The sequence below is a fragment of the Leucopleurus acutus genome (genome assembly GCF_964270905.1).
Source record: "Leucopleurus acutus genome assembly, chromosome: 9".
Taxonomy (NCBI): Eukaryota; Metazoa; Chordata; class Mammalia; order Artiodactyla; family Delphinidae; genus Leucopleurus; species Leucopleurus acutus.
The window spans coordinates 60,583,474-60,611,375 of NC_139144.1; the positions used below are offsets into that span (position 1 = coordinate 60,583,474).

The 27,902-nt window shown below is 37.0% G+C and overlaps 1 protein-coding gene across 1 annotated transcript in view; it reads right to left on the reverse strand.

Annotated features, from left to right (window-relative positions):
- Positions 1-27,902, reverse strand: part of HIBADH (3-hydroxyisobutyrate dehydrogenase) — a 104,809-nt gene that overhangs the window by 70,738 nt on the left and 6,169 nt on the right. Inside the window, exons 2-4 of the mRNA XM_082846552.1 lie at positions 24,097-24,257; positions 12,853-12,962; positions 10,269-10,390 (exon numbers count right to left, since the gene is read on the reverse strand). Of these exons, the coding sequence (XP_082702678.1) occupies positions 10,269-10,390; positions 12,853-12,962; positions 24,097-24,257 (393 nt within the window). The remainder of the gene's footprint in view (positions 1-10,268; positions 10,391-12,852; positions 12,963-24,096; positions 24,258-27,902) is intronic.

Below are 27,902 nucleotides of genomic sequence, written 5' to 3' on the forward strand. Positions count from 1 at the left end.
GAGTTATTCAAAATATAGGGAAGGGGAGGGTTGTGTGTGTACAAAAAGCGGGAACAACAAGGTGGGAGGTCAAACATTTACTTTGAAAACATATACATTTCTTAATCAGGTTGTACACACTAAGAAGCCTCAGAGGAAGAGGTGAGAGTATAAAATGAGCAACATTTCATAAAGCTTTTTGATAAATAATCAAAGCTAATCAAAGCTAAGCATTAAACATCTCTCTGTACAGTGAACACATTTTTTAAAAGGATAAAAATCAATAGAATGTACACTGAACCTTATTTATTCTGACAAATACTGTAGCACCTGAATACTTGTATTAAACAATGTTTTCTGTACAGAGTTTATTAACTTATATATGAGTTCATAAAACAGAACATTAATATGTATTTTAATGAAAAAATCTTTTTTATTAAAATTTATAATGAGACTTTTTTTCCTGCTTTTACATTATCACTTTCTTAAAATGAGCTGATTCAAAAGACTTCCTCAAAACCAGTACAGGAAACTGCAAGAATTTACTTTCCCAAAAACAGCTTTTAAGACATGAACATGAACTGCCTAATGAATCTCATAGTTAGGCTTGTGAAAAGGACCAACTTGTACCTTTCAGAGCTCTTTCCCTCTTTTTAAAAATTCCCATACAGTGAAACCTGCTGACACTTTTTTTTTATAAGGGCTGGGGCGGGTGTCGAGGGGAGTAGGGCAGTGATTTGCTGCACTAGGGTGGTTTCTGCAACATTTGTGAGGGTTTTATAGGCAGGATCCTCTCTCGAGTGTTTAGACAAGTAAAACAAAACCAAAAAAATAACCAACTGTTAAATGTTCATTTTATTTTTTAAAAAAAAAAAAAGGCAATCCTCTGCAAATGTTTCAACATTTTAATTTACTTTCATTTCAGTATTAACCACCTAAAAGCAAACACTTGCAGAGTTCAGAAATCTTTTTCAGTTCTTTGGAGAGAGACATTTAATCAACCTTGATATTAGATGTATTTTTAAGCTAACTTAAAAGCAAAATCTAGAAAAAGTATTATGACCTCTCCTGAACAAAAAAGAATGTATTTTAAAATCCTCCCTTTATCACAAGCAGGTTTGGATGCAATGCCACCTGGTGGCACAGAAAAAAAATTTTTTTAACAAGGCTTAGGTTTTTAGAAACTGAGCTGTTCTATGAAACACCAACCATCCCTTTTGACTACTCTGCCTTCCTCCTAAACAAGCTATTCATCCCATAGTTTAACAATAACAGCTAATTTTTATTTTCAAACTTTAAAAATTTTAAGCAATTAACTGCATGCGACAATTTCCTTAGTGTTTAAATATCATAAAGGAAGCAAAACATTTTTTTTCAAAAACCTAAATTGTACGAAAGCTTTAATTTTTAAAAGGTGAAATTCTTAAGAATCGGGGGTATAGGGACAGAGTAACCAAACTGCTTTGTAAAATTACACTGTATAATTAATTCCATGGTAAGAACGTTTTTATGGTGTGTTTTGGTGACCTTTTATTACCATCAAGTTCACAATGCTGGTGGGCTGCCTTTTAATCCCTCCGCAGACAAAGGCCCTAAATAAACACAGATCCCTTCCTGGGAAAAAGTCCACTCTGGTTAAATGGTAAGGAAATGAGTAAATCATTAGTAATCTTTAAAGCCAAAGCTATAAACTCAAGTTACCTTAACTTGAAATGAAAGTGTCCTGCAAGAGTTTCAAAGTTCTGTCACAGATAGAAATCTCCAGCTCTTGACTCCAGACTAGGCGCCAGCTGATAAACAAACAATTTAAGTCAAGAGCTGGAGAATTCCCAGCTTTTTCATTTAATGGCTTTGGCCCAGAGTATTTACTGCCTCCAGTTTTATTCTCACTTAGCTCTAAGAGGAAATTTAAACTCATCATTATCTTAAAGCCCCATATGGGTAGCAGTCAGCTCACCTGATAGAGCTCCGCTTACTCAGTAGAAGTTTGAGTCTCAACTAGAAGTGATGTCATAATGTAAACTAATTAACTAGAGTTTTAGGTTGACTTTTTAACAGGCTAAATAAATTTTGTTCAATATAGTTTATATTCCCACTTGGGGTAGTAACAATTCCAAAAAATTTAATTCTGCAGTTTTAATCCAAACTACCAGCTAAAATGGAGGACAGTGTAATGGCTTTCTCACTCCCAGACAGGCGCCCACCCTGCCTCCCTCTACCGCCACTCTCACCCTTGTCCACTAGCCCTTGAATATTATATAAAGCAACTTTTCTGCATAAAATATAGACTATTCCTATTAACTTCAAAATACCCAGTGTTGCTGGGTGTGTTTCCTAACAGAGCAGTGTGTAAGATTTAAGATGTAAATGCTCAATCATGAAAAGCTGTTGATTTTATACGAGTACTAATAAGAATATAAAAGTACAGCCCAATTAAAGCCCATGAGATACCATCAAATATTTCTAAATGCTGTTTTTAAAAGTTTGCTACTAAAGATTATAGACCTCAAAGTCAGAACTATACTGTTGCTCCTATTCCTTTCTCAAAATTATCATTTACTTTTAGAGAAAAAATCTCATCTCTACTCAGGATTTTATGTCAAAATAATTCTTTCAGCTATCTGAGTGTTTGCAGATATTTGACAATTACAATAAATCAACTATCCTTCCACCAGCTGCTTATCTAATGAAAAAATGCTGCAAGAAAATTTTTATAGCCTAAGGTAAAGGGTTAATGTGGCATTAATGCAAAGAAAAATTCTTTCCCACTTCTTAATTTTCAGAAAGTTTTATAAACCTACCTTGGCTGGAAAAGCAAATTAACTATTTCAGTGTCTGCCAAGACTATTTTTCTACTCTTTAATATATGTACATAGTACATTAACAATGTTGGCTACTTGAGACCAAGTATTACCCTCACACGTAAGACTTAGTGGAAATGAAATATAATTAATGATAAAATCACTTGTATGCCTGGCCTCATATTATATTTCACTTTAAAAAAACTCCTTACGAACAATGTTACCTGAGAGACTGCAGTGGATAAACATTCTGATGACCACAACTAATAGTCAATAACTCAATAAAAAAAGATGTCAGATACAAATCTTAAAATTCTTAATACTCTTCTAAAAGAGTCCACATTTCTCCATCGCTGGAGATAATCTCAGCTAAATACAAAACAATAACAAAAACCCTCTACCTTCAGGTCAAGTTAAATTACTTAAGGCAGAAGGGAGATGGCGAGTCGGCTATCATACCTTCATTGGCCACGTGGGGAGGATGGCTACTATGAAGTGTGCACGTATACTTAAATTTTTCACAATTAAAACACCCCAAGTAAAACAGAATTGTATGGCAAATATATACAGAGAAGGACCTAACCTCAACTTAACATACTTTTCAACTGCTAACATTATCAAACTTTCTTTAAGAAAATCAGACATCTAAAACACTGCAAGTAAGTCTGATAATGGTTTGATTGTGATGACAAGGCCCTTGTCAAGTTCTTAATTCCACTGCATCCTCCCACTTCACCCCCAATAGCTATCCAGGGATCACAAACAAAACACAATAAAGACATAAGGGATACTGGAACTAATTTCACACTGCTTAGGCATCAATAGATGTTAATGAAAAATAAATTATATACAATTAATAGCTTTAGAAGGTTTATTTACTAAATCTGCTTCACCTTTATATAAATACTGCTAGGCAGTCCTGAACTATGTGACCAGACCCAGTTGTGTCTGGTCTGACTTACATCCTGAATGGCAATTAAAGGACATTAAAAATACCCTGGGATTACTTGAGGCAGGACCCCTGCCTTAGCCACGCTCTTTCCAACAGACCCATGTGAGGAGAACCCTCCACCACAGGACAGAGCCTGGCAAGAGCAACTCTGGTAACGGTTACTTGACTGGAAATTGCAATGCAGTTAAAATCTGGCCTGCAGATTTGGAGATGAGGGAATCGCAAACTGCAAGAGAGTAAATTCTTCGAAATAAACTAGGTTCTTGTTAGCAATAATAATTATTACTAACAATAACTGATAGCAATAATACAAACACTGAGTGAAGTGATCACTTTGCCTTCTCTAGCCCACTCTTCTACTATTTTCTGAGGAGACAAATTATTAAAGCTGCCTCAACCACGTTATCTTGGGCAGTGAGTCAGCAGTCTTCTCTAAACATGCTAAGAACTCATTAACACCTTATACAGGGACTCTTGTCCCTGACAACTGTTGTAAGGGAGTCTCAGGCACGCCAAAGAATGTAAAAAGAGGTTTTTATGGGCACCTCTTCTTTGGGACTAATTTCAAAGAAATCCTTGGAATTTATTTACCAAACATTTCTGAACCACTTTGTGCAAACTGGAGAAAATCCCAGGCAAAATGTATTCTCCAGAGACAGAAAGGATACTTAATGGATCAGGGTGATAAGTAAAATTATGGTTAAATGTAAGTGGATATCATAATTAACCCATTTCTGGGTGTACTGGTACTGATGAATCTTATGTCATTTCTGAGGAAATGGATTTGTCCATTAAATCAAGTTAAAGAAAATTTTAATTACTTGAGCTACTAACGCTTTAAATACCACAAATCAGACCAAGCAGAAGCTCACTTTAATATTTTTCAAGACAGAATAATCCAAGTCTCTGAGACAGAAGTCAATGCCACAAAGTACTTTTAAATTTTATAATAAATAATAGAATCGATCATTTTAAAAGCATCATAGTAGTACAATTCTTTAAAGGGAAGAACCCATGAAAATGAATTATCTTAATCATGTTAAATCAACTTATTTCAAATCATTTAAAAAAATAAAATGTTACTGATGTAAGACTAAAATCTAAGAATAAATACTGCACACAATACTACTGTGTAATCAAACAGCTTGTGAGGGCATCAAAGACCTATTGTGATAGCCCGTTCCCCTCCATACATTCTAAACTATGGCAAATTCAGTTATATGAAATTTGATAAAAGAATCTGCTTTTGGACAGAAATAGCAATGTTTCAGCCCAAAGCCAAAAATTGCCAAGTTATAAACCTCTCTAAGAAAATGTTTTAATGGAAATGCCAATAGACCTTTAACCATAATGGTGTTAGGTGCCAAAATATAAATAATTTTTGTTTTCGTGCTCCCTTTACCATAAATTAGGTACAGGTCAAGTGGAGAAACAGTAGGTATCCAGCTCAGTGAGCAGTTCCAGTTCAAGGCCAAGACTTGCACACTTGATTTTAAAAACAATAATGGCGTCTATATGAGACTTTCATTGAAGAATTTAGCAAGCAAGTCTATCTCTCTAAGAGAAAGTCCTTAATAGGTTTTGTGCTTACTATTCCATATTCTAAGAATATCTCAAACAAATTACTAAAACTTAACCCAGCCAAGTAAGTAGAGTATTAAATCTGGTTTCCTGGTAGGGAACTGTTATACAAACACATACACACAAGTTCAATTATTTAATTTTGATATTAATCCCTAACCGGAGCAATATTTTAGCAAATCTATGAGGCTTGCCAGCACAGAAAGCCTTGGGCTAACTACAAGGGCCACTTCAGAGTCTCTTCAACTCAAGGTTTCTATGCAAACCTACAGACATACTAGGCAATCAGTGAGCTTGTTCTTCAATTATTCAAGCACAGTTAAGTGCTGTAGTTATGCCCTTGGAGCAGACTGAACAGTAGTCATTAGTCTCAAACAATAGTTTTTAATTTGCTTTATGTCTAGCATTCATTATACAAGAGAGCTAATCAAATTGGAACTAACATTGTGATAGCAGACCCATTCCATACTAAAAAAAAATGCATGTGTCCAAATTGGTGTGACTAAACAACATTTCACATTAAAGGATTACAACTTTCATAAAGATGTGATTTACACAAGACAGATAAACAGATTAGGGCATCATACTTATGAGGCCAGTGTCATGGGCTACTAGAGAGCCTGGTTAGCTTTAGTTTAAGAACCACAAACGGTTAAACAAAGGCACGGTATTAGACATATGGGGAGTCAGTGTAAAGATCATTCAGTTTAACTAACTGAGTGAAACTATCTGCTAAATCCTAGGGATACAAAGATAAATGTTCCACAAACATACCAAGCTTGTCCATGCCTCAGAGCCCTCACAGAGCACCTCCATCTACTGAGAACACTCTTTCCCTTGACTGCACATTCAGATCTCTGCTTAAATGTCACTTCCCCAGAGAAGGCATCCTGTCCACTCTATGTAAAAGAGCCCTCCCCATAGTCTCTGTCTCCTTAACTGTTTACTCTGTTTTTTTCCTTCACAGTACTTATCATTGAAATTATTCTTGTTTACTTGTTTATTCTCTCGATTCCTACCAAATCATAAGCTCCATGAGGCAAAAGATGTTCACTATCTTTAAAGCTCTAACTCTAGTACTTAGAACATACCTAGTATATAAGTACTCAATAAATGTTTATTATATGAAATCAGCAATCAAGGTGCTCTCAGCCTAATAGGATTAGAAGGTATAATCAGAAAACAGTATATAATCTTGTAAGAATTATACAAATACAATAATTTAAGTATAAGACATTTCATTAAAGAAAAAATGAAGACCTTCATTTTTAGAGTTACTTTTAAAGTTCCAGGCTCTCCCTAATATCCAAGTAAACTTCTTTTAACTTATTAACAGAAGTACAGCAGAAAATGAAACTAAAGGTGGTAGGAGAATTATAGGAACGAACCAATTTCCTTTCTTCCTTGCTTAAAGAATATTTACTAAAGAACCATCAAATCTAATTCCAAATTCCACTGGTTCCCCCTCGGATATAATCAGGAATCATCTATAAGATTTCTAGTTGATCTTCAACATAAATTTTCCATTTCTAGAACTAAAAATCCTTCTCTAGCCCTAGAATCAGCTGTATAAATCAGATCTGGTGTTACTCTCTCTCTTTAAATATCCATAGAGGTGAATATAAGATAAAAGTCAAATTAAGTATTAATAGAGTAGAAGAAACAAACAAGGTAACAGTAAGGCTCTATTTCTTAAACTGGGAGGAGAGTACACATGGGCCTGATGTATACTTATACTTGGTACCTTTATTATAATTTTATAAATATTTTGTATATAAATTCAATATTTAACAAAAATTGAAAAAAAAAAGTGTTACTCCCTGCACTCAAAAAGCTTAAATTCTACAGGAGGAAGTGAATCAATGCCTATAAATATAATGTAATGTGGGCTTTGATAAAAGCATGTACAGTTTGACAGCTTCAAAAGGAAGCACCAAATCGGCTGAGGCATGATCTGTGCTACAAAGTGTTAACTGTACAAGTAGAAAAGTTACTCACATTGGTTTCAGGATGATAATGATAGCAGTTTAAGCATCACTTGCTTTTGATTTTTTTAAAAAGTCACATGGAATTTAAATAAAATTATATTATTTGTAATAAGGATGATGTATAAAAAGCTGCAATAATGAAACCTGAGGAAAACCTTCAATGTATTACTCCATGGGCTAGTAAAATGATACAGTAAAGATTCTTTTCATTGCATTCCCCAGAATAAAAGTTAGTAGAAAGCAGAAGGGGCTGGACTAAAGAAATGAATCACTATTTCAAAAATCTATACAACTTCAAATTCATCTAGGTTAAAAAAAAGCTTCTCCTTAAAATGCTAACCACAGAATAAGGAGTATAATATGTTCCTATTTTAATTTTTAGAATACTACTGTATTTGTAGGTAATAGCTCTATATAAATACACAAAAATGCATTTTTTTAAAGTCTAAGATAAGGAACAAATGAGGGGTGAGGGAAAATGGACAAACATGGGGGAAATTTTTTAAGGTTTTATTCAAATTACCTCAAATAATCCATGTTTAAGACTGACAAATATAGAACCTCTATAAAATTGTGGTCCCATCTTGGGTATCTAACTTGGGTATCTATGCTTTTTCCAGGTCCCTTTTCCTTAATTTTATTTAGTTAAAATATAATGATTTTTAAACCAGTCAACTCTAACTTACAGAAAGTTTCCTCTATTTTATTTTAACTGAAAAAGTAGAGACATTTTTAATCCATCATATTAAAAATATAAAGATAATAACTCTGAGAAGACAAACATAAGCTTCTATTATATACTGGCTAATCTCATAATGATCGTGTCAACCGATAAATTATCACAAACCACCTCTACACAAAGCATCCAGTCTATAATATAGCACAGATTCAAGTATTCACTATTACAAATTAACATTTTTGCATTCTTAAACTACAAAAGTGGGTTTAAAAACAGCTTGATAAGAACAAGGAGTAATTTCAAAGTTTTATCCCAAGGAAGACTATATTATTTTTAAAACTTAAAATTACACTTAAAAAATCAAGTTGGTATTCTTCATTATCAAATGATAATTTCAGGCTATACTCTTGAAGCAAAAGATCAACCAACAGCAAGATCATATGTACCATGTATCAATTTTTTAATTAAATCACAGAACCACTCAAAGAAGAATTGTTCACTTTATTAAATCCATTCTACAAAAAAAACACCAACACCAAGCTTAAAACTGCTTATTAGTATTTTATGATCAAAGATCCATACCACATTATAAACCTTTACACCCCAAATCCTACTTAACCAAGTCAATATAACAATTATAGGGGCTAAAAATTATTTATACCTCCACCTATACTCAAATGTGGTTTGGGATATAAGATACCTTTACAAGACCATTAGGTTCTTTATGAAAAAAATAAACTGATTTAAATCATTATATATATATATTTTTTTTTTTTTTTTTCTTGCGGTTACACTGGACTCTCACTGCTGTGGCCTCTTCCATTGTGGAGCACAGGCTCCGGACGCACAGGCTCAGCGGTCATGGCTCATGGGCCCAGCCGCTCCACGGCATGTGGGATCCTCCCGGACCAGGGCACGAACCCATGTCCCCTGCACCGGCAGGCAGACTCTCAACCACTGAGCCACCAGGGAAGCCCTATTTTATTATTTTTTAATCCCAAAGCCAACAATCGAGTTTAATATAATAGGAGTAAAATTGCTACTCCATTGTATACTGCTATATTGCTATAATTACATATGTATGTATGTGTATATGTATACAAATACATCTGTGTGTATGTGCATATATATTATATTCGATCCTGCTATTAGTATTTTATATACTATTAAGCTTTTAGAATTTTATTAGTGGGTCTCCTTGTCCTCTGATTGAGATGATGATGATTTCTAGGTATGTCAATGTTGTGAAATTTATTTATTTATAGACCTTCTAATATTAAGCCATCTGTACATACATGAGATAAACCAAACTAGGTGGTAGTGTTTGATCTCTTTCATATGCGGTTGGATTTAGTTTGCTAATATACTTTATAAAGTTTTTACTTCTATATTCATGACTGATGTAGACCTACAGTTTTTCTCTTTCATAACGTTTCTGTCTGGTTTAATTATCAGAGTTCTACACATCTTACAGAGTGAGTTGGGGAAGCATTTCCTCTTTTTGTATTGTCTGGAAAAGTTTGTATAAAATTGAGATGGGGTTCGAGCCCTGGTCCGGGGAGATCCCACATGCCACGGAGCAACTAAGTCCATGCGCCACATCTACTGAGCCTGTGCTCTAGAGCCCGTGAGCTACAACTACTGACCCTGCATGCTACAACTACTGAAGCCCGCGTGCCTAGAGCCAGTGCTCCACAACAAGAAAAGCCACTGCAATGAGAAGCCCACACACTGCAACAAAGAGTAGCCCCCGCTTGCCACAACTAGAGAAAGCCCACACGCAGCAACGAAGACCCCACGCAGCCAAAAATAAATAAATTAAATAATTTAAAAAAAAATTGAGACGATCTGCTCCTTGAAAGTCTGGTAACACTCACCTGTAAAATCACCTGGGCCTAATGTTTCCCTTATGAAACTATTTTTTCTTTTTTGCCACTTCTTCAGTTTCTTTAATAGTTACAATATTATTCAGGCTAATTATTTCTTGAATCTGTTCTGAAAAGTTAAAATTTTCTAGGAATCGATCTATCCCTACCCACAGTAATTTGGACCAAAAATTCATAGCTCTTCAAAGCTGTAATATCCTATTATCCGAATTTAGAAAAAGCATTGTATTTTAAGAGTATTAAATAACATAAGTCAGTTTTGCTTTGTTTTTATTTTTAATGAGGAAATTGAGAATCTGCAATAGCTCTAAAAATAACTGGATATATCTTGGGTAGCACAAAATCATAACTGTTACTTATGACAAACAGAATAGATGTGCATATATTTTAGCTACCACTTACCACCAGAAACAGGGGCATCCATGAAAACTGCTCCCATTTTCTCAACTTCTTTGGCCAATTCTTTTGAAACCATAGGATCAATAGTACTGGAATCTATTAATAGTGAGCCTTTCTTCACTTTTCTAAGTAAATGAACAGAAATATAGTTTTTAAAAACTATAGTTTTATAATTTAAAAAATATAGTTTACAACTCTGAATAAGCATTTCATGCAACTACCTATATCAGAATCTGCTAAAATTCACCAGATATCAAGGAGGTCTTTGGTTTAATATTAAAAACATTATTAGAACTGGTTCAAAATCTCAAATTCATTTTCGGATCAATTATAGTTCCAAGTAAACTCGAACTATTTCAAAGAAACCAAAATAATCTAATAATCTATATGGTATAAATTCTGGTTTCAGGTGAAATACTAACCATAATAATATAGGTAAGCTAAGATGTAAGCAATTTAAAACACTTATTAACTTTAAAAGGGCTATTTAGTAGGATTTAAATTTTTGTTTGTAAAGTAGCTGGGTCTCTTTAAAAAGCAATTTATTTGTCTTTAACAAGCCACATTGCAAATTTCACAAATCCATTTTCATTTCCACTAGGTAGAATAAACATAAGCAGTTAAAATTTAGCCATTTGCTTTAGGATGGCATATTCTTTAATAACTGCAACTTTGGAAAGACAAAATAAGACATCAAACAGGCAGAAAGGAAAACACAGGAATGGACCTATAAATCTCACAGAGACTTTTTGTTCTTTACAGTAAATTTATATACAAACATTGGTAAAAGGGGGAAGCAGTCTTTTCATAGATCATATTTCACATCAATAGTTAAATGGCATTCTTAAAGTAAAACAGTTCTGTTTGCACTATAAGTGCAGACTATATACCTTACAGTCTATAATCTATGCCTATCTTCACTGGCTTGGAAACCGACCTAAATTACAATTTATTTAAAGGGCTATGGCTAACCTTGGATTCAAACGTCCCAAAATTCTTACTACAGATAAACTAACCCAGAGGACATTTAATCATAACCATGATTGGAAAGTTAGAACTGAATAAATAAAAATATTGAAGGGGAAATAGAAAATCATTGCTAAAAACTATAGAAAAGAAATTTTTTTCTACAGAAAAAAATAGCACGCAAAATGCTTTAAACAACAATTTTAGACATATGAATTGATCTGGTCCAAATGCAACGGCTGGGTATGTTCCATAGAAAAGAAATAGCACACTCTGTTATATAGATCACCTCAGTATGTGGAATTCCACTTCACATACCCTAAAATATAAGAATTAGTTTACCAGTCTTCTGTGATATTAATATTTTTAAGATCTTAAAGCTTTAAGCAAACGGGAAATGGTCTCAAAAATTATACACGCACAGGGTGTGGGGAAATGATCCTGACCCAAAAGAAAATAAAGAACTACCCATGAGAAGCAAATTACACTTCAATGTAAAGCCAAAATCTTTCAAAGCACTCCCTAGACAAAATTGCCCTGGTTGTTGGCCACCATATCCCGAGTAAAGGATATTAATAAACGTAGGATTTTGTCTCCACAAAGTTTTTAGTAACTTTTTCTTCAGAGGTAAAACAGGGCCATAATTGGAACAGACTAGGTAATGAGACAGCTAGGTCACCTCAGGACCACATACACACTGTGGGCCTGAGGGCTCCATCCAAAATGAGAATCTTTCAACTTTCCCTGAAATCTAAACATTTATCTTATCAGTTTTCTGCCTAATATTCAAGTGTCTGTTGCTTCTAAATTTGCTAGTTTTCCAAAGCAATTCAATTTCCCAAAACCTCAAATTTCATGTATTACAGCTTCAAGAAATTAAACCCTTTCTTTTAGCCCTTCATGTGTCTACAAAGCCTACCAGTTTGCTCTAGCTCTCTGCTGAACTTCAACAACAAAACAAGTTAGGAACAGGAATCAGTAAGACCAGAAAACTAAATTCAACCGCTGTCATCGTAACATAACCACAAGGGTTTGGCAATAGGTAGCAAGTAACCAAAAGGTTCTCAAAGCCAGGGAAGCTAGTTACTGGGTAGGAAACTCTGACCTAAATTATATATTATTTAAAGAGCTACTGCTAATCTTTAATTCCACCCTCTCAAAGTTCTTACTACAGATGTACTAACCCAAAGGACATACAATAACTTTTTATTTTATAATAAATTTTAAATAATGGTGTTCTTTCCAATGCTTCGTTTCATTTTTCATAGAAATCTCTTCCTGAATTTCTGTAAACCGTAAGAAAATTATGCTTGTAACATTTGTACAGTTTAAAATGCAAGCTTTAAAAATCTCTTAAACAGGTTCCCAATGTAAGTTTAACGCAAGATTAAAGGGAAGAAACAGAAAGCAAAAAAAATGTATTCCCAAAAGTCACATACTTGACTTCAGTGAAAAAATAAACCCTTTACAATGAGAGAAACCACACCATTCACTTTTAAGACATAAAAATACAGTACAAGAAGGTTTAACAAACATAATTGTAATTTCACAATAGTTCTAACAGATGTGAAATTCATAAACTATCATAACAAGAACATATCTACAGTTGAGAAATACATACTTTAGAATTCCATTTGCTCCAGAATAAGCTTCTATTGCATTGATGCTGGTGGGCAACATTGTAATAATTCTGTCAGCTTTTTCAGCTACATCTGCTGGGGAAGACACTACCTTTAAAAAAAAAAATTGCAACGGCACATTATTTAAATTAAATGCAAGCAGCTCCTACAGTACAAGTAGGATCCACTTTTTATGCATGCCCATAATAGTGACAGTGAATAAAAACTAATCCTTGTTTTCAAATGACAAAAACAAAAACCGAGCAAAAAAACCCGTTACTGCCTAAAATAGAGTCCATTCCTTCACACATACAGATGCAATTTCTATGGAATCACATCCACTGTTTACTTTAAAAAGTGTGAAGTGAGTTGAGGGGGAAAAGGGCAAAACCCAACAGGCCTGGGAACGGACACACTTCTCATGGATTCCTCTAAGTTGGATTCTTAAACAGCATACTTTTTGGTAGATGCTCTAAGAAAAACATTCTCGTATATCAGACTTGATAGCTGAACTACAGGATACACCAATTAATTCATGGGCAGCAAAATCCACAAGTAAATTCTCAGGCCCCCATTACCACTATCTTCCAGCCTCTATTTTCAAGAAAAAAAAAAAAAATTAAGCCTGTTTTATAAAAAGTCAAGACAAGGACATAAGCATGCACTGCACTGAATGTGAGTACCACCATGAAGTCTGAGAGCATGAGCTGTCAGGTCTCCTGTGGAAACCATATATACAACAACATACGAACAGGCATCAAGGTACGCTCTCTCTCTCAGAAGTCAGAACCCTGACTTCTGCTTTAATGATGACCATGAACATACTGTACAAGAAAGCTGCTCTGCCCATCCTCTGTACATATGTTTACAAGTATGGGTGTACATACCCTCACTCACATTTCCCCCACCCCCTGCTCTCTCGAATATATACACCATGATACACCTGGCCAGCTGGTCAGCAACCAAAGAGGCCAGAAGAGACCAGGAGATCACTTCTTGACTGAAACTCTCCTTTAACAGAAAGAATCTATCACCCCAATTATCACGAAAGCTCCTTTCCAAAGCCTTTTCTCTCTTTAAAGAAAAGACAAGGAACTATCAGGAGGATAATCAAAACTTTCTCCATAGGAGAACTGGCACATAAGCATCTTAGGAATGGGAACGCCTCTGCTTTTCATGTGGTGGAAGTAAACGAAACACTTTCTTTCTGTCTTTGATGTACAGCTGATGAAAGAATGAGAAACCAAACACAGTGTGCAATCTAAATATTATGAGCTAGAAGCAATTACATTTCATTCTTCCGTAAGAGACTATCAGCTTCTAAATCAAATTCTACATAAAGGCAGTTTTAACATCATTTCATAAGTTGTATTCTAAAATTTCGGATAATCAAGTATCCTGGCACTTTGTGTACTAAGTGATAATATTAAACACCTCAGACTCTAAAGCCAAAAACAACAAAAAAAAGACAGTCTCTCTCATCTAAAGGCAATACAGCATTTTAGAGTCTACAAAGTGGCACATTCAACAATATGTATATTTTGATATATAGTGGGGATCGGCCACAAATAATTCTGGAAAAAATTTTTTTCCATCAAATTACAAAGTAATACTTAAGTTAGGTGAAAACCTTTCTTACACTCAAACAAATACTGAGATTTGAAAAGAGGCAACTATTTCCTGGCAAACAATTCAAGTTTCCTTAAGAAAAAAACAGCTCAGTAAGATGAGAAGAAAAGGAAAAGCTATAGGAGTCATAATTCTCTACTCTTGGACTGTGTCAAGAATATGGGTTACATAGAGAGCCCCATCTGTTCATCCTATTTAAATGAAGTAATAAAGGCATGCAAAATGGTGGCATACCTTTCAGTTGCCTTTCCTTCTATCTCAGCTCCATCTCTCTTGATCTTTCAGGGACTGTAGTAAGCCAGCCCTGAGGTCTAAGAGTCAACTTCAGACTTTCTCTTAGGAATTCAGAGTCTCTTCCACTGAAGGAAATTCAATTCCATCTAGATAACTCCTTGAGACATGCCCTCAGGGGTACCAACAATTAGCTCACAGATCTAGGAATACTTCACACCTCCAAGCTTCTTGTGCCAATTCATGCAACTGCCAAGTGCATGGGGTGGCCAATCAGCCCCCTGCATCCCTAGCATCTGCTTCTTGGGATGCCTGGGTTGCCAGAGTACTGCTAACCCCTCAAATATACAGGAAAGTAGTGTCAAAGCTCACAGGTCTGGAAAAAAACACACAATGATAGTGATAGCTGGAATGTCACCACTGTACTGGCCACAACTGCTCCATATGTAACAAGTATATAAATTTGGTACATTATAATAACAGTCTCTAATTTGCACTACAGAAGGCATGTTTATTAGACAGACAAGTGTGTCCAGTTATTCAAATCATCTTGCCTTCCATGTGATGACTTCAAGACTCTGAAATAACTGACTAACAAAATTTGGCCATGACTCAAAAGCTGGCAGGAAAAAAACAAACCTTATTGCCAGTCTGACACTCACCACAAAAGCCTTTAGGAGCCAACCTAATTAGAGTCCCTTCAGTTACATTTGCTAATTGAATGGATAAGCAAAGACAGCATGGATCAGGGAAAGGAACACTAATTTGGGAAGCCAGAGACTGGGTTTAGTTATAGCTCAGCCACTATATCATCTGTGCTTTTGTGCAAATCACTTAACCTCTCTGGCTTCAGTTTACAAATCTACAAAATAAGAATAGTGACTTGGATTATCTTCAAGCGTTTCTATCTCCAAAGTAGAAAGGAAACTTAGCCAAGGGAATTTTTCACATTTAGTAACCTTAAATTCTAGGAAGGCACAGACTCTGTGAAAAAGGGCTGATGGTACAGGGAAGCATCTGCAATGACTCAGTACAAATGTAAAGCATTAGCAGGACTCTTCTACACCTCCACATGTGTGGACGGTCACTAACCTGGCTGACCCTGGAACATGGCTCTGCTCTGATTGTCATGGCCATCCCAGAAAAATCTCTTGACAATTCCAACTGCCTCATTCTTACACCATTGTGAACTAAGGTGACCCTACTTTTCCATTATTTTAATTTTGATTACAGGAGATTGGTTCCCTTCACAGTATCTACAGTCATTAAGAATTTCTGCAACTAGATTCATCTGTATCCTAGTAAGCACCAATGGCAGGTGTACAATATAAAGATTAGACAACTGGACAGATTAAAGACAAAATCTGCTTTGCTGGGTGGGTGGCGGAAGGAATGATGGGGGCATCAGGGCCCAGAGCAATCTGAAGTAACTGCACCTCCTTTTTACATATCCAGTGGAAGGAGACAACAGTTAACCTAGTTGTTTTACATAAAGAGAAAAATCTCGCTGTCTCTGCTAGACCAAACAGTCACATAAGTGAAGCTCAGCATTGCTTCCACATAAAGCAAATGGGTAAGAGAAACTTGCAAAGAAACAAGATGAACATGACCTTGGTTAAACCTGCCACTCAGTGTATTTTAATCTTTCCAAGTAGAAATGCATACTGTTGCTTCAAAATTGCACTACCCTTGGGCTTCCCTGGTGGCGCAGTGGATGAGAGTCCGCCTGCCGATGCAGGGGACACGGGTTCATGCCCCGGTCCGGGAAGATCCCACATGCCGCGAAGCGGCTGGGCCCGTGAGCCATAGCCGCTGAGCCTGCGCGTCCGGAGCCTGTGCTCCGCAACGGGAGAGGCCACAACAGTGAGAGGCCCGCGTACTGCAAAAAAATAAAATAAAAAAATTGCACTACCCTTAAAAAACTGACCAAAACGGTTTTTGCCTACATCTTGAAACATGTGGTCAACAATGATGAAGCCCACTCAGCAAGAGACTTTTAAAATTCTCATCTAACAAAACCTGAGTGGATGCCAGATTAGATCTCAATAGAATTACTTAACCAAACATGTTCAGCCTTATAACCCAGGAACAAGATGGTTCCCAAGTTTTTAGAGAGAAAACAAGAGAATCCAATTAAGCCTAGTTCAACCAGAAAACTCACACAGAAATGCTGCATAAGTCCCAAGACTTTTGGCACCACTCAGAGGCATCTCCAAGGAAATTCCCACACAATGAAAATGAAAACGAAGCACTAGTCACATGCCCTGGATGCTACCGCTTAAAAAGAGAAATTGGTATCTTCTGTAAAATAAGAGGAGGACACAAGGGACTCTGCAGAATATGTTCTTAAACGGGGATGCAGTCAAATCACTTTATCTCCTAATTTGGTTTTAATTTCTATCATCATTCTTTCATTTAAAAATATGTCTAGGGCTTCCCTGGTGGCGCAGTGGTTGAGAGTCCGCCTGCCGATGCAGGGGACATGGGTTCGTGCCCCGGTCCGGGAGGATCCCACATGCCGCGGAGCGGCTGGGCCCGTGAGCTTATGGCCGCTGAGCCTGCGCGTCCAGAGCCTGTGCTCCGCAACGGGAGAGGCCACAGCAGTGAGAGGGCCGCGTACCGCAAAAAAATAAATAAATAAATAAAAATATGTCTACAATTCTATTCCAAACAACTCTGGACTCAGTGACTCAGCCAACACAGTGGTGCATTTATATGTGTGGTGTTGGGGAATGAAGATTTGGGAGAAATATGGTATAGATACTAAAGCAACAACCATAACAGTAGTAACAGTGGTGGTAGTAGTAACAGCACTTTCTACGTGCCAGGTTCTCTAGGGCTAAGAGGAAGGTACTATTACTACTGCCATTTTATAAGATGAGAAAATTTAAGTAGAAAGAAGTTAGATAATCTGTCTAAAAGTCACACGGCCAGCACATGACGGAGCTGATATCTGAGCTCAGGCAGCCAGGTTCCTCCTGGGTTTATGCTTTTAAACCACTACATTCACAATTTATTGATTCATGATTTCTAATACCCAAAGGCCTGATAATTATCATGGGTTACATTCTTAGAATAGATGCTAGAAGTTGAAATGATGCATTGTATGTTAAACCCGAGTTTCCAACAGAAATAAAGATATAATAAAGGGATACGGAGAGAGGAAACCGTAAATTTTTTATGGGAATGACCACAGGTAACATATTAAACCAATTATAAATGCCCTAATAGAATTGGTTAACATGTAAAGGTATAAATAAGTTCATTAAATACAGTCAGGCACGTGAAGCATTTTAACATGTCCAAGTTTTTATTTCCTTCATAACCCACGTAGTATTTTTTACTACTAGGTACAGCTGGAAGGAAAACCTCCAGGGTGGTAACACCCTAAAGCACTTCACCTGGAGCTGCAGGTGGACCTTGCACCTTGAGGGGAGGGAGAAGCCAGCCCGTGGAAAGCAGAGCCAAGAAGCAGACAGAAACGGATCTAATTACATCTGTGCCCAAAATTCGGCTGTGCCTGGGTTCAGGCCACTCCCCAACTCTTCAGTTACATGAAACAATAAATGCCCAGTTTTTGCTTTTAAAAAAACAAAAAAACACTTCTTCAAGGAGATGTCCAAAGATCTTTAGAACTAGCTGATTGCTTTTTGATCCAGATATGTCTAGTTTCGTACTTTCTCTCCCTGCAAATTTCCCACCGAAAGCACAGTTGACATTTGAAATCAACTAGCCATGTTTTCTGCAGACTTTGAGGGAAAAAAATTCTGTTTTCTTCGGCTGCCATTTCATCGACTTCACTTGAGATAGTAACATCAGGGAAAGGAAGGGACACCTGTCCTTAAAATGTAAGAGTCAACTCAAAGATACTCTGAATTTTTGAACTCTTAATCCATTCACTGCACTCTTGTGCACAATGGCAAGAAGTTTCAAAGTTTTCACCTATATTTTTCCATTTCATCCCAAGTCTTCTCTTTGTCTTTTAGTAGTAAAATGAAACTCATTTTTTCCTTTATCAAACATTTTAAAACTAAATATAGCTATGAATTAGTACTACTGACATTTTAACACATCAGAAGTCACACATCCAAATTAACATTACCTTTTAAAGTAGGGGTCTTAGGAAATTACACTTGCTCAAATGACCAAAACGGTTTTTAAGCTGCTGGCATAAAAATCATTTAGCATCAAATGTTTTCATTTTATTATGACAGAATATTTCCCCTCAGGCCCAAAGCTTTTTTATACCCTTTACCCTTCTCCTGTCATTTATCTCAATTTCACGTTCTCCTGCCCTCCACTGCTGTTGTAATCAATACTCAGAGGACCTCTTAGAGTAAAGACTCTGAGAGGAAGCAGAGCGGTGAGGGAGATGGGACGTGGGAAAAGAGGGTTCTGCCTTCCAGGCTCTGCCGCCCCAGTGTGAACCGCCCACGCAACTTTCCCACCGTGTGCTGGGAGCGGGGCAGGGCTGGGAGCTGTGGGCAGAAGCTAAGAGAGTCTCACGCTTCACTAATCTGGGACAGGCAGCCACCCAGAACCCATCCTCCTTCCTTCCCCACACCCACTTATGTATCTCAAGGAAGAAGAAAAGAAGGAAAATCTAATAACTGAGGCTGTCTCCTAGAACCCTCTGATTTCTATCCAGGAATCCAAGAGATCTCGTCTCCATGACTTTCATTTCAGGCTACAGCATTTCTGCTTGTAGGTGAGCGAAGATTAAGCACAATATTTATGTAGCTCTCTATCAGAAATGAAACAACTCTTAAGAGTTACTTATTATTTTTCCCCTCAAAACCTGCTTCAGCACTTTATTACTGTCAAAATACAATTTTAATAAAAACTCCCTTCTATTATTTGGTCTTGCCACCTGAGACACATCTAATACATTGCCACATCCAACTCAACCTGTTTTATTCTCCACAGCACTAGGTGGACTGCTAGACACATGCAAGGTACTCAACCTGTATCGGTCGACCTAAAGTAGAAATCTCTAGAAACCTGGAGAGGCTTCCACTTTTAAAGAAAATTGCTCCTTTGTCCCCATTCTTCACCTGGATAAATCCTTATTCTTGTGCTATCTACCTAAATGTCTAGTCTTCAGAGAACGTCCCTGACTGCCCTCTCAGCCAACGTAATGCAGATTTTACCGAAAACTGAAGAGACTCTTCTTCTTTCCACATCACAATTTGGAATCACATATTTGTGTGCTGTGATAATCTAACACCTCCTGTTGGTCCCCAAAGGCAAAGACTGTAACTGTTTTGTTCTGGGCTATATTCCCAGTACCTAGCACATAGAAAGTACTCAAGAAACATCAGTCAAATTAGTAAATTAATGAACGTCCTATCCCTTTTGCTAAGAGATTCTAAGGTAGCCTTAACCCATAGTGATCAAAGCAATAAAAAGTAACTTTTCTTCACAAAGAAGTGAGAGACTCTGACATTGTCATGTGAATAGAAAGCATTAGAAAAGGAAATAACAGCTCTGTAGAGAAGAGGTGAAACCAAGACTTATGGGAACTTACTTAGAGCTAACACACACACTCCTTACTGTGCCAAACACCATTTTAAGCTCTTTACATATATGAATTCATTTAATCCTCGTAACAACTCCCTGAGAAAGGTTATTATTATTATCCTTATTATTTTACACATGAGGAAACAGATATAGAGACACTAAATAACTTGCCTGAGATTGCAGATACTAAGTGGAAAGGGCAGGTTGTAAACCCATTTTGTAGATTCTAGCTGTACTGGTTTCCAGTGGCTGCCGCAATGTTACCCCAAGCATGGTGGCTTAAAACACAGAAATGTATTCTCACAGCTCTGGAGGCCACAAGTATGAAAGCAAGGTGTAGGCAGCACCATGCTGCCTCCAAAGGAAGATCCTCCTTTGCCTCTACTAGCTTCTGGCTGACCCTGGTGTTCCTTGGCTTGCCACAGTATAACTCTGAAGACTGCCTACGACTTCCCACGGCCTTCCCCTTGTGGCTCTCTGTAAGGACACTCATCATTGCCTTTAGGGCCCACCCGAAATCCAGGATGACCTCATCTCAAGATCTTAAACCTAACTACATCTGCCAAGACCCTGATTCCAAATAAGGTCACTTTCACAAGTACTGGGGGTTAGAACTTGGACATTTATCTTTTTTTAAAATCACTTTATTGAGATATAATTCACATAACATATAATTTGCCCACCTAAAGTATATAATTTGATGGGTTTTAGTGTATTCACAGATATGCGCAACCAACACAATTTTAGAACTTTTCATCAGTTCAAGAAAAAAAAACCCATATCCATTAGCTATCTCTCCCCTATGCCTGACTCCCTCTTTACCCTCTTCTCCCAGCCAGCACTAAACAGCCACTGATTTACTTTCTGTCTCTACAGATTTCTCTGTTCTGGACTTTCATGTGTCAGTGCTTCATCCCTTTTTATGGCTGAGTAATATATCATTGTATAGATATACCACATTTTGCTTACCACTGATGGGACATTTAGGTTGTTTCTATCTTTTGGCTGTAATGAATAATGCTGCCATTTATATACAAGTTTCTGTGTGGGTATGTGTTTTCATTTCTCTTTCATATATACCTAGGAGTAGAATTACAATCTCATCAGCAGTGTGTGATAGTTCAATTTCTCCATACTTCTTGTTATCTGCCTTTGTAATTCTAGCCAACCCAGTGGGTGTGGAAATCTCATTGTGGTTTTGATTGCATTTATCTGATGACTAATGATACTGGCATCTTTTCATGTGTTTATTGGTCATTTGTACCTTCTTTGGAGAAATGTCTATTCAGATCCTTTGTCCATTTAATTGAGTCACTTGTCTTTCTGTTTGAATTGTATGACTTCTTTATACATGCTAGATACAAGTCCTTATCAGATATATGATTTGCAAATATTTTATCCCATTCTATGGGTTACCTTTTCACTTTCTTGCTCTTCTTCTTTGGAGCACAAAAGTTTTCAATTTTGATGAAGTTTTATTTTTAATTTTGTTGCTCATGATCTTGGGTGTCATATTTAAGAATCCTTTGCCAAATTCAAGGTCATGAAGATTTCTTCATGTTTTCTTCTAAGATTTTTGTAGGACATCTTTTGGGGGGGCCACTATTCAACCCACTGTATACCCACTCACTATACAATCCATCATAATAGATAACTAGTATTTAATTCCAACAAATTTCATTGGTGCAAAACAACATATTAAACAAGGGTGTGGTATATAATCATTACTGGCCTGACATTAACTGATCCAAAAGAAATCTAGGCACTTTATTTTCTAGTAGACTAGTTTATAAATAGGTAACAGGTAGCTACATTTCAGAATCATCAAGGAAGATGCCACACATACACTTAAAAATGTCTCATACATAAATTTCATTAATTAGTGACTACACATCATGTAATTAAAAGAGCTAAAGCTCCAAAGTCAAAGACAGACCTTTGTTCAGATCTTGGCTCTTGCCATTCACTCACTGTGCAACCTTGGGGATGTTATTTAACTTCTCCAAGCATCAGTTTCCTGAAAATACTTCTGTTACAAAGATAAAATTAGATAATATGTACAAAATATTTAGTAAAAGACCTGACACGTAGGAGGTACTCATTAAATATTAGTTTCTTTTCTCTCTCTTTTAAAATGTAAATGTCTCCTTCACTCAAGTGTAAGTCTTATTCTTAAGGTGGTCTTCCTTCACACCTACCTAAAATTAGCAACACTAAAAAGATAAGAATTTTGTTAGGAAATGGAGGTAAAAGGATAACTTCAGAATATGAGGCAATTCAGGCAGAGCATCAGAAAGCTCCGGAAATCTGGCAAGCAGCAGAAAAGAGATTCACAAAGGGATGATGACCATTTCAGTTCTCCATAGGCAAGTTGTTAAGTGCTACAGGAATAGAGGGAAGAGTAATGGCATTGGTCACAATTTGAAAGGCCCTAAGCTTCTGCTTTGCCAGTCCAAGGTAAATCAGTTTCCATTCAATTTCCACCTCTGTATTACTAGAAGGGGTAGAAAGAGGAAGAGAAATTCATGTGATCTTTCATAAACACACACACACACATGAAAACTTCGGGAACATTATTCTCCAAAATGCCAGAAGAATATGCTGTTATTACTTTGATTAAATTCTGTATTTAATTGAAGATATTTCCTCTGTTTAGAGACCAAGTACCGTTGTTACTCTTACAAATAAATATATAAACCACTGTAAAATGCCAACATCAAATAGATGTGTTAACCCAAAAAGTAATATCCATCTCCTCAGAAAAACAATCCATCCCAGACTGAATATCAGCTTGGAACTCCTTACCATCCTTGAAGATGGTAAAGCCACCTTTCCTAGAACAAAGAATTGATCAAACCTCTCCAACAAGTCTAAGTCCCTAAGCTACTTAAGGTCATCAGTAAACCTACTGCACTGGTGGTACAGTGTCAATATTCAGAGACTATATGGGCATAAGCAGCCACAACCCTACCCTGAAAAGTTCCAAGATGATACTCACACATCCTCAAACAACACTGCTGCCACCCCCAGATGGCATACAAACCATGATGGAGAAGGAGATGGAGGATATCCAGATCTGCAAGTAGCCTCTAAGTTGCTTAAACCTGTTCTTTATGTATGCATTGCATTTTCTCAGTATTTATTTCAAGCCTATTACCTAGAAGTTGACTATTTATTTGTTCTCTAACCTTTTTCTATACTTCTCAGGAATTTTTTAGTATTCACCCAGTTCTGGGATTACATTCAGCCCTCAATTACCACTCTACAACTTGTACAAGAAGAATTTCCTTCATACCTTGAAAAAAAACTCTAAATTCAGTTACTAGTAAACGGTCTCGTGTGTGTGTGTGTGTTTGTGTGTGTGTTTGTACACATATTTTACATATCATATAATATACACATATATAATATTACATATAGAGAAATAAAACTAACAAGTTAACTTTACAAATCCATTGTGTATACTTCTAAGAAGATGTCACTTATTTGAATGTGGAACATCAAAATCTAGAAAACATTTTTAAACATCAAAATCTAAAAGAATCGGGGGCTTCCCTGGTGGCGCAGTGGTTGAGAGTCTGTCTGCCAATGCAGGGGACACAAGTTCAAGCCCTGGTCTGGGAAGATCCCACATGCCGCGGAGCAACCAGGCCCGTGAACCACAACTACTGAGCCTGCGCGTCTGGAGCCTGTGCTCCGCAACAAGAGAGGCCGCGATAGTGAGAGGCCCGCGCACCGCGATGAAGGGTGGCCCCCGCTCGCCTCAACTAGAGAAAGCCCTCGCACAGAAACAAAGACCCAACACAGCCAAAATAATAATAATAAATAAATAAAAATTTTTTAAAAATCTTAAGAAAAGGTCTTACCTGTTCACCTGCATCTAGAAACTCTTTGCATGCATCAGGGAACACATCATAAATAATGAGTGGATAGCCATGTTTCATGAGATTTTTTGCCATTGGATTCCCCATGTTGCCTACTCCAATGAATCCAACTGGAGTCTTAGAAGCCATTGACCTAGAACACACTGATTTCAATACATTAGTTTTAACAGGAGCAGATAACATGCTTTATTGTAAATATTCACTCAATATTAAGAAGTCATTGTGATTTTGATATTTTCTATTAAAAAAACTTTTTAAAGATTAGTTTTAAACTAATGATCATTTAAAGATATCAACAATGTATAGGCAGACTAACTTCTGAGTATATAGTTCTCCAGGAAGCAATCATAAAATTTTAAGCATTCTCTCTTCTGCTTTCTATCTCTATAACATCCCCTTACTATTTTTAACAATAAACTTAATGTCATCATTTATTAAATACCTATTATATACTTTACCTGTTAAGTGAAGTATCCTAGATTCTCTTATCTATATTACCTTCTCTAATAATGTGTATTAAAAACTGGAAGTATTCAATAAAACCTGTATCTTGGACAAGGTCCAAGAATGGGAAAATGTTTTACCTTCCCACTTCCATATTTATAGAAACCATCCCCTCCAATGGTATAAAAAACAATCTTAATAAAAATGTTAAACCCAGAAGAATGTATTTCAACCAGAAGTCACCAGTTTATAAATGGGGTCCTAGGAGAGAGCAGGGGGACACTTCCATGAGCTTTCCATGGCCAGGGTAACAGTCTCGGGACCCTGAGATAACAACTCCGTGCACTTTCAGAGAAGAGGCATCTCCATTTACAGAAAAAGAAAATTGTTCTTAAAATGCTATATGCAGGGCTTCCCTGGTGGCACAGTGGTTAAGAATCCGCCTGCCAATGCAGGGGACATGGGTTCAAGCCCCGGTCCGGGAAGATCCCACATGCCTGCCGCAGAGCAACTAAGCCCATGAGCCACAACTACTGAGCCTGTGATCTAGAGCCCGCAAGCCACAACTACTGAAGCCCACATGCCTAGAGCCCGTGCTCCACAATAAGAGAAGCTACCGCAATGAGAAGCCTGCGCACCGCAACGAAGAGTAGCCCCTGCTTGCCGCAACTAGAGAAAGCCGGCACACAGCAACAAAGACCCAACACAGCCAAAAATAAATTCACACACGCAAAAAAAAAAAGTTGTATGCAGATTTTGTTTGATTTGATTTTCTTCCTTTTTACAAAAGGCTTTTTGAAATCACACTGGGGCATACAATTCAAGATAATGCTTTTTGCAAGAGAGCAGACAGGCTTCGTTCGCATCACCATGAAAATAATATTAGACACGATTTCTCTATTTCTAGATTTAGAACTCCTCTCAAGTATTTACTGCATGAAGTACTATGACACAAGCAAGATGTGGTCCTTGCCCTCCAAAAGTTCACAGTCTAGTGAGAGAACAAAGAGAAATAACTCCACTTGCCCATTTCCGTATCATTTCCCGGCTTTATTTTTCCTTTTTCTTTCAAGGACTCCAGTTTTAAAATTGTGTAGTGCACCAACTAATCACAGTCACCCTTTTTCATTTTTTCAGATCCTCCCAACTAATGGATCCCTGCTCCTCCTTCAACTTAATCTCAATGTAATGAGATTTCCTAAAAGCAAATGATTTGAAGCCCTAATGCTTAAGAAATAGAGGCCTTCTTGGGTCAGAAGCACATTTCATTCCTATGAACTCCATGACTGTCTCTAACATTTCTGTTAAAGAGGGTGTCATTCCTGTGCATCATCACCTTACCAGTGCTGAGTTTCACATGCTGGGTATGATAGGAGTCCTGTGCCTAACTTTCTGGTTCACAAGGGGTTTAATGACAGCGAAATGACACCTCACTGAATTTTTATTTTGATATTAAGCAGAATGAGAAGTATACTTTGTAAGAGAACTCTAATACTAACAACTAGCATGCCTGACTACTGTGTTAAGCTTGAAAAGGTATAATTTAAGAACATTAGAAACTAGGTATATTATTATTTAAATGCAGTTAATTTTAATAGGCAACTCACTCTAAGTCAAACACTTAACTATGGCAAGGTAGAACCATAATTCATTCACACATTCAACAAATATGAAGCAACTATCATATGTACCATGGCAGATGCCATCAAAGACACAAATGACATACAGTCCTTGCTTTCAACCAGCTTAAAACACAAGAGAACGACTATGTACACAGACACTAAAACATGAAAGTGAAGGATAAAGTATGAAAAATAATGCTGATACTAAAGAACTCATCTGGTTTGGGAACTTGAAAAAGCTAGCATTTGACCTGAGTATTCTAGGATGGGTAGGCTTTCAAATGGAATCAGAGTAGGAACAAAGGGAGCTCCATATAGTAAAGGAATGAGTATGCACATGAGTATATGCAAGGAAATAGGAAAGCCAAGAAAAAAATGAATAACAGTAAAAGTTAATATTTGTGGCAATTTTACTACATGCCAGACACTATACTCAGTACTTTATAAATAGCACTGTCATCCCATCCCATCATTAAGCCTATCTTCCAGCTCAGGTCCCTGACACTTTGTTAGTTTAAATAAAATGCCCAAGACTTTATAAGGTTGTAATGCCAAGATTCATATTCAGCCAATCTGACTCTAGGTTCTTCATTTTTAAGTGCCCTCCACTCTTCCTACAGGACGCACAAAGAAACAAAACAGCAAGATTAAGATTGAAAGAAAAAATGCAACCATAATGTGGAAGGCTGGGAAGTATGCTGTAAACAATTTGAGTGTATTTTGTAAGCAAGCGGTGGTATCCCAGACTGAATGTTTGTTTGGTCCTCCCAAAATTTCTATGTTGAAAAAATAATTCCCAGTGTGAGAGTATTTGGAGGTGGGGCCTTTGGGCAGTGATTAGATCATGAGGGGAGAACCCTCACGAACGGGACTAACGCCTTTACAAAAGAGGCCGCAGAGAGCTCCCTCATCCCCTTACACCATGTGAGGACACAGTGAAAAGATGGCTGTCTTTGAACCAAGAAGTGGGCCCTCACCTGACACTAAATATGCCAGCACCTTTATTTTGGAATTGCCAGCCTCCAGAACTGTGAGAAATAGTTCTCTGCTGTTTATAAGCCACCCAGTCTATGGTATTTTGTTACAGCAGCCCAAACAGACTAAGACAGGTAGTTACTGAAAGGTTTGGGCAAGAGAAATGACCTGACCAAACCCATGCTTTAGGACAGAAATGAGGCAGCAGTGTACAATGGATGAACTAAAGGAAGAGCCTGGAGGCAAAAAGACCAACATAAAAGTGACTGTCTAGGTCTGTCTTAGTCCATTCCAGCTGCTGTAACAAATATACCATAGTATAGTTGTTATGATGACTTAAACAACAAGCATTTATTTCTTACAGTTCCGGAGGCTGGGAAGACCAAGATCAAGTAGGCAACAGATCCAGTATCTGGTGAGTGCTCACTTCCTGGCTTGCAGATGACCATTTTCTTGTATCTCTGGAGAGCAGAGAGAGAAGACAAGCTCTCCTTCCTGTTTTTAGGACACTAATCCCATTCATGAGGGCTCCACCCTCATAACCCAATTACTTCCCAAAGGCCCCACCTGCTAATACTACCACAGTGGGGATTAGGATTTCAACACATGAATTTTGGAGGGCTACAAACATTCAGTCCACAGTAAGGGCAGAGTTAATAAAGACTGGTGGCTATAGAAAAGACAGATATGAAAAATATTTCAAATACAGTAGTAAAAGGACAGAGCAATAGGTTGGATTATAATATA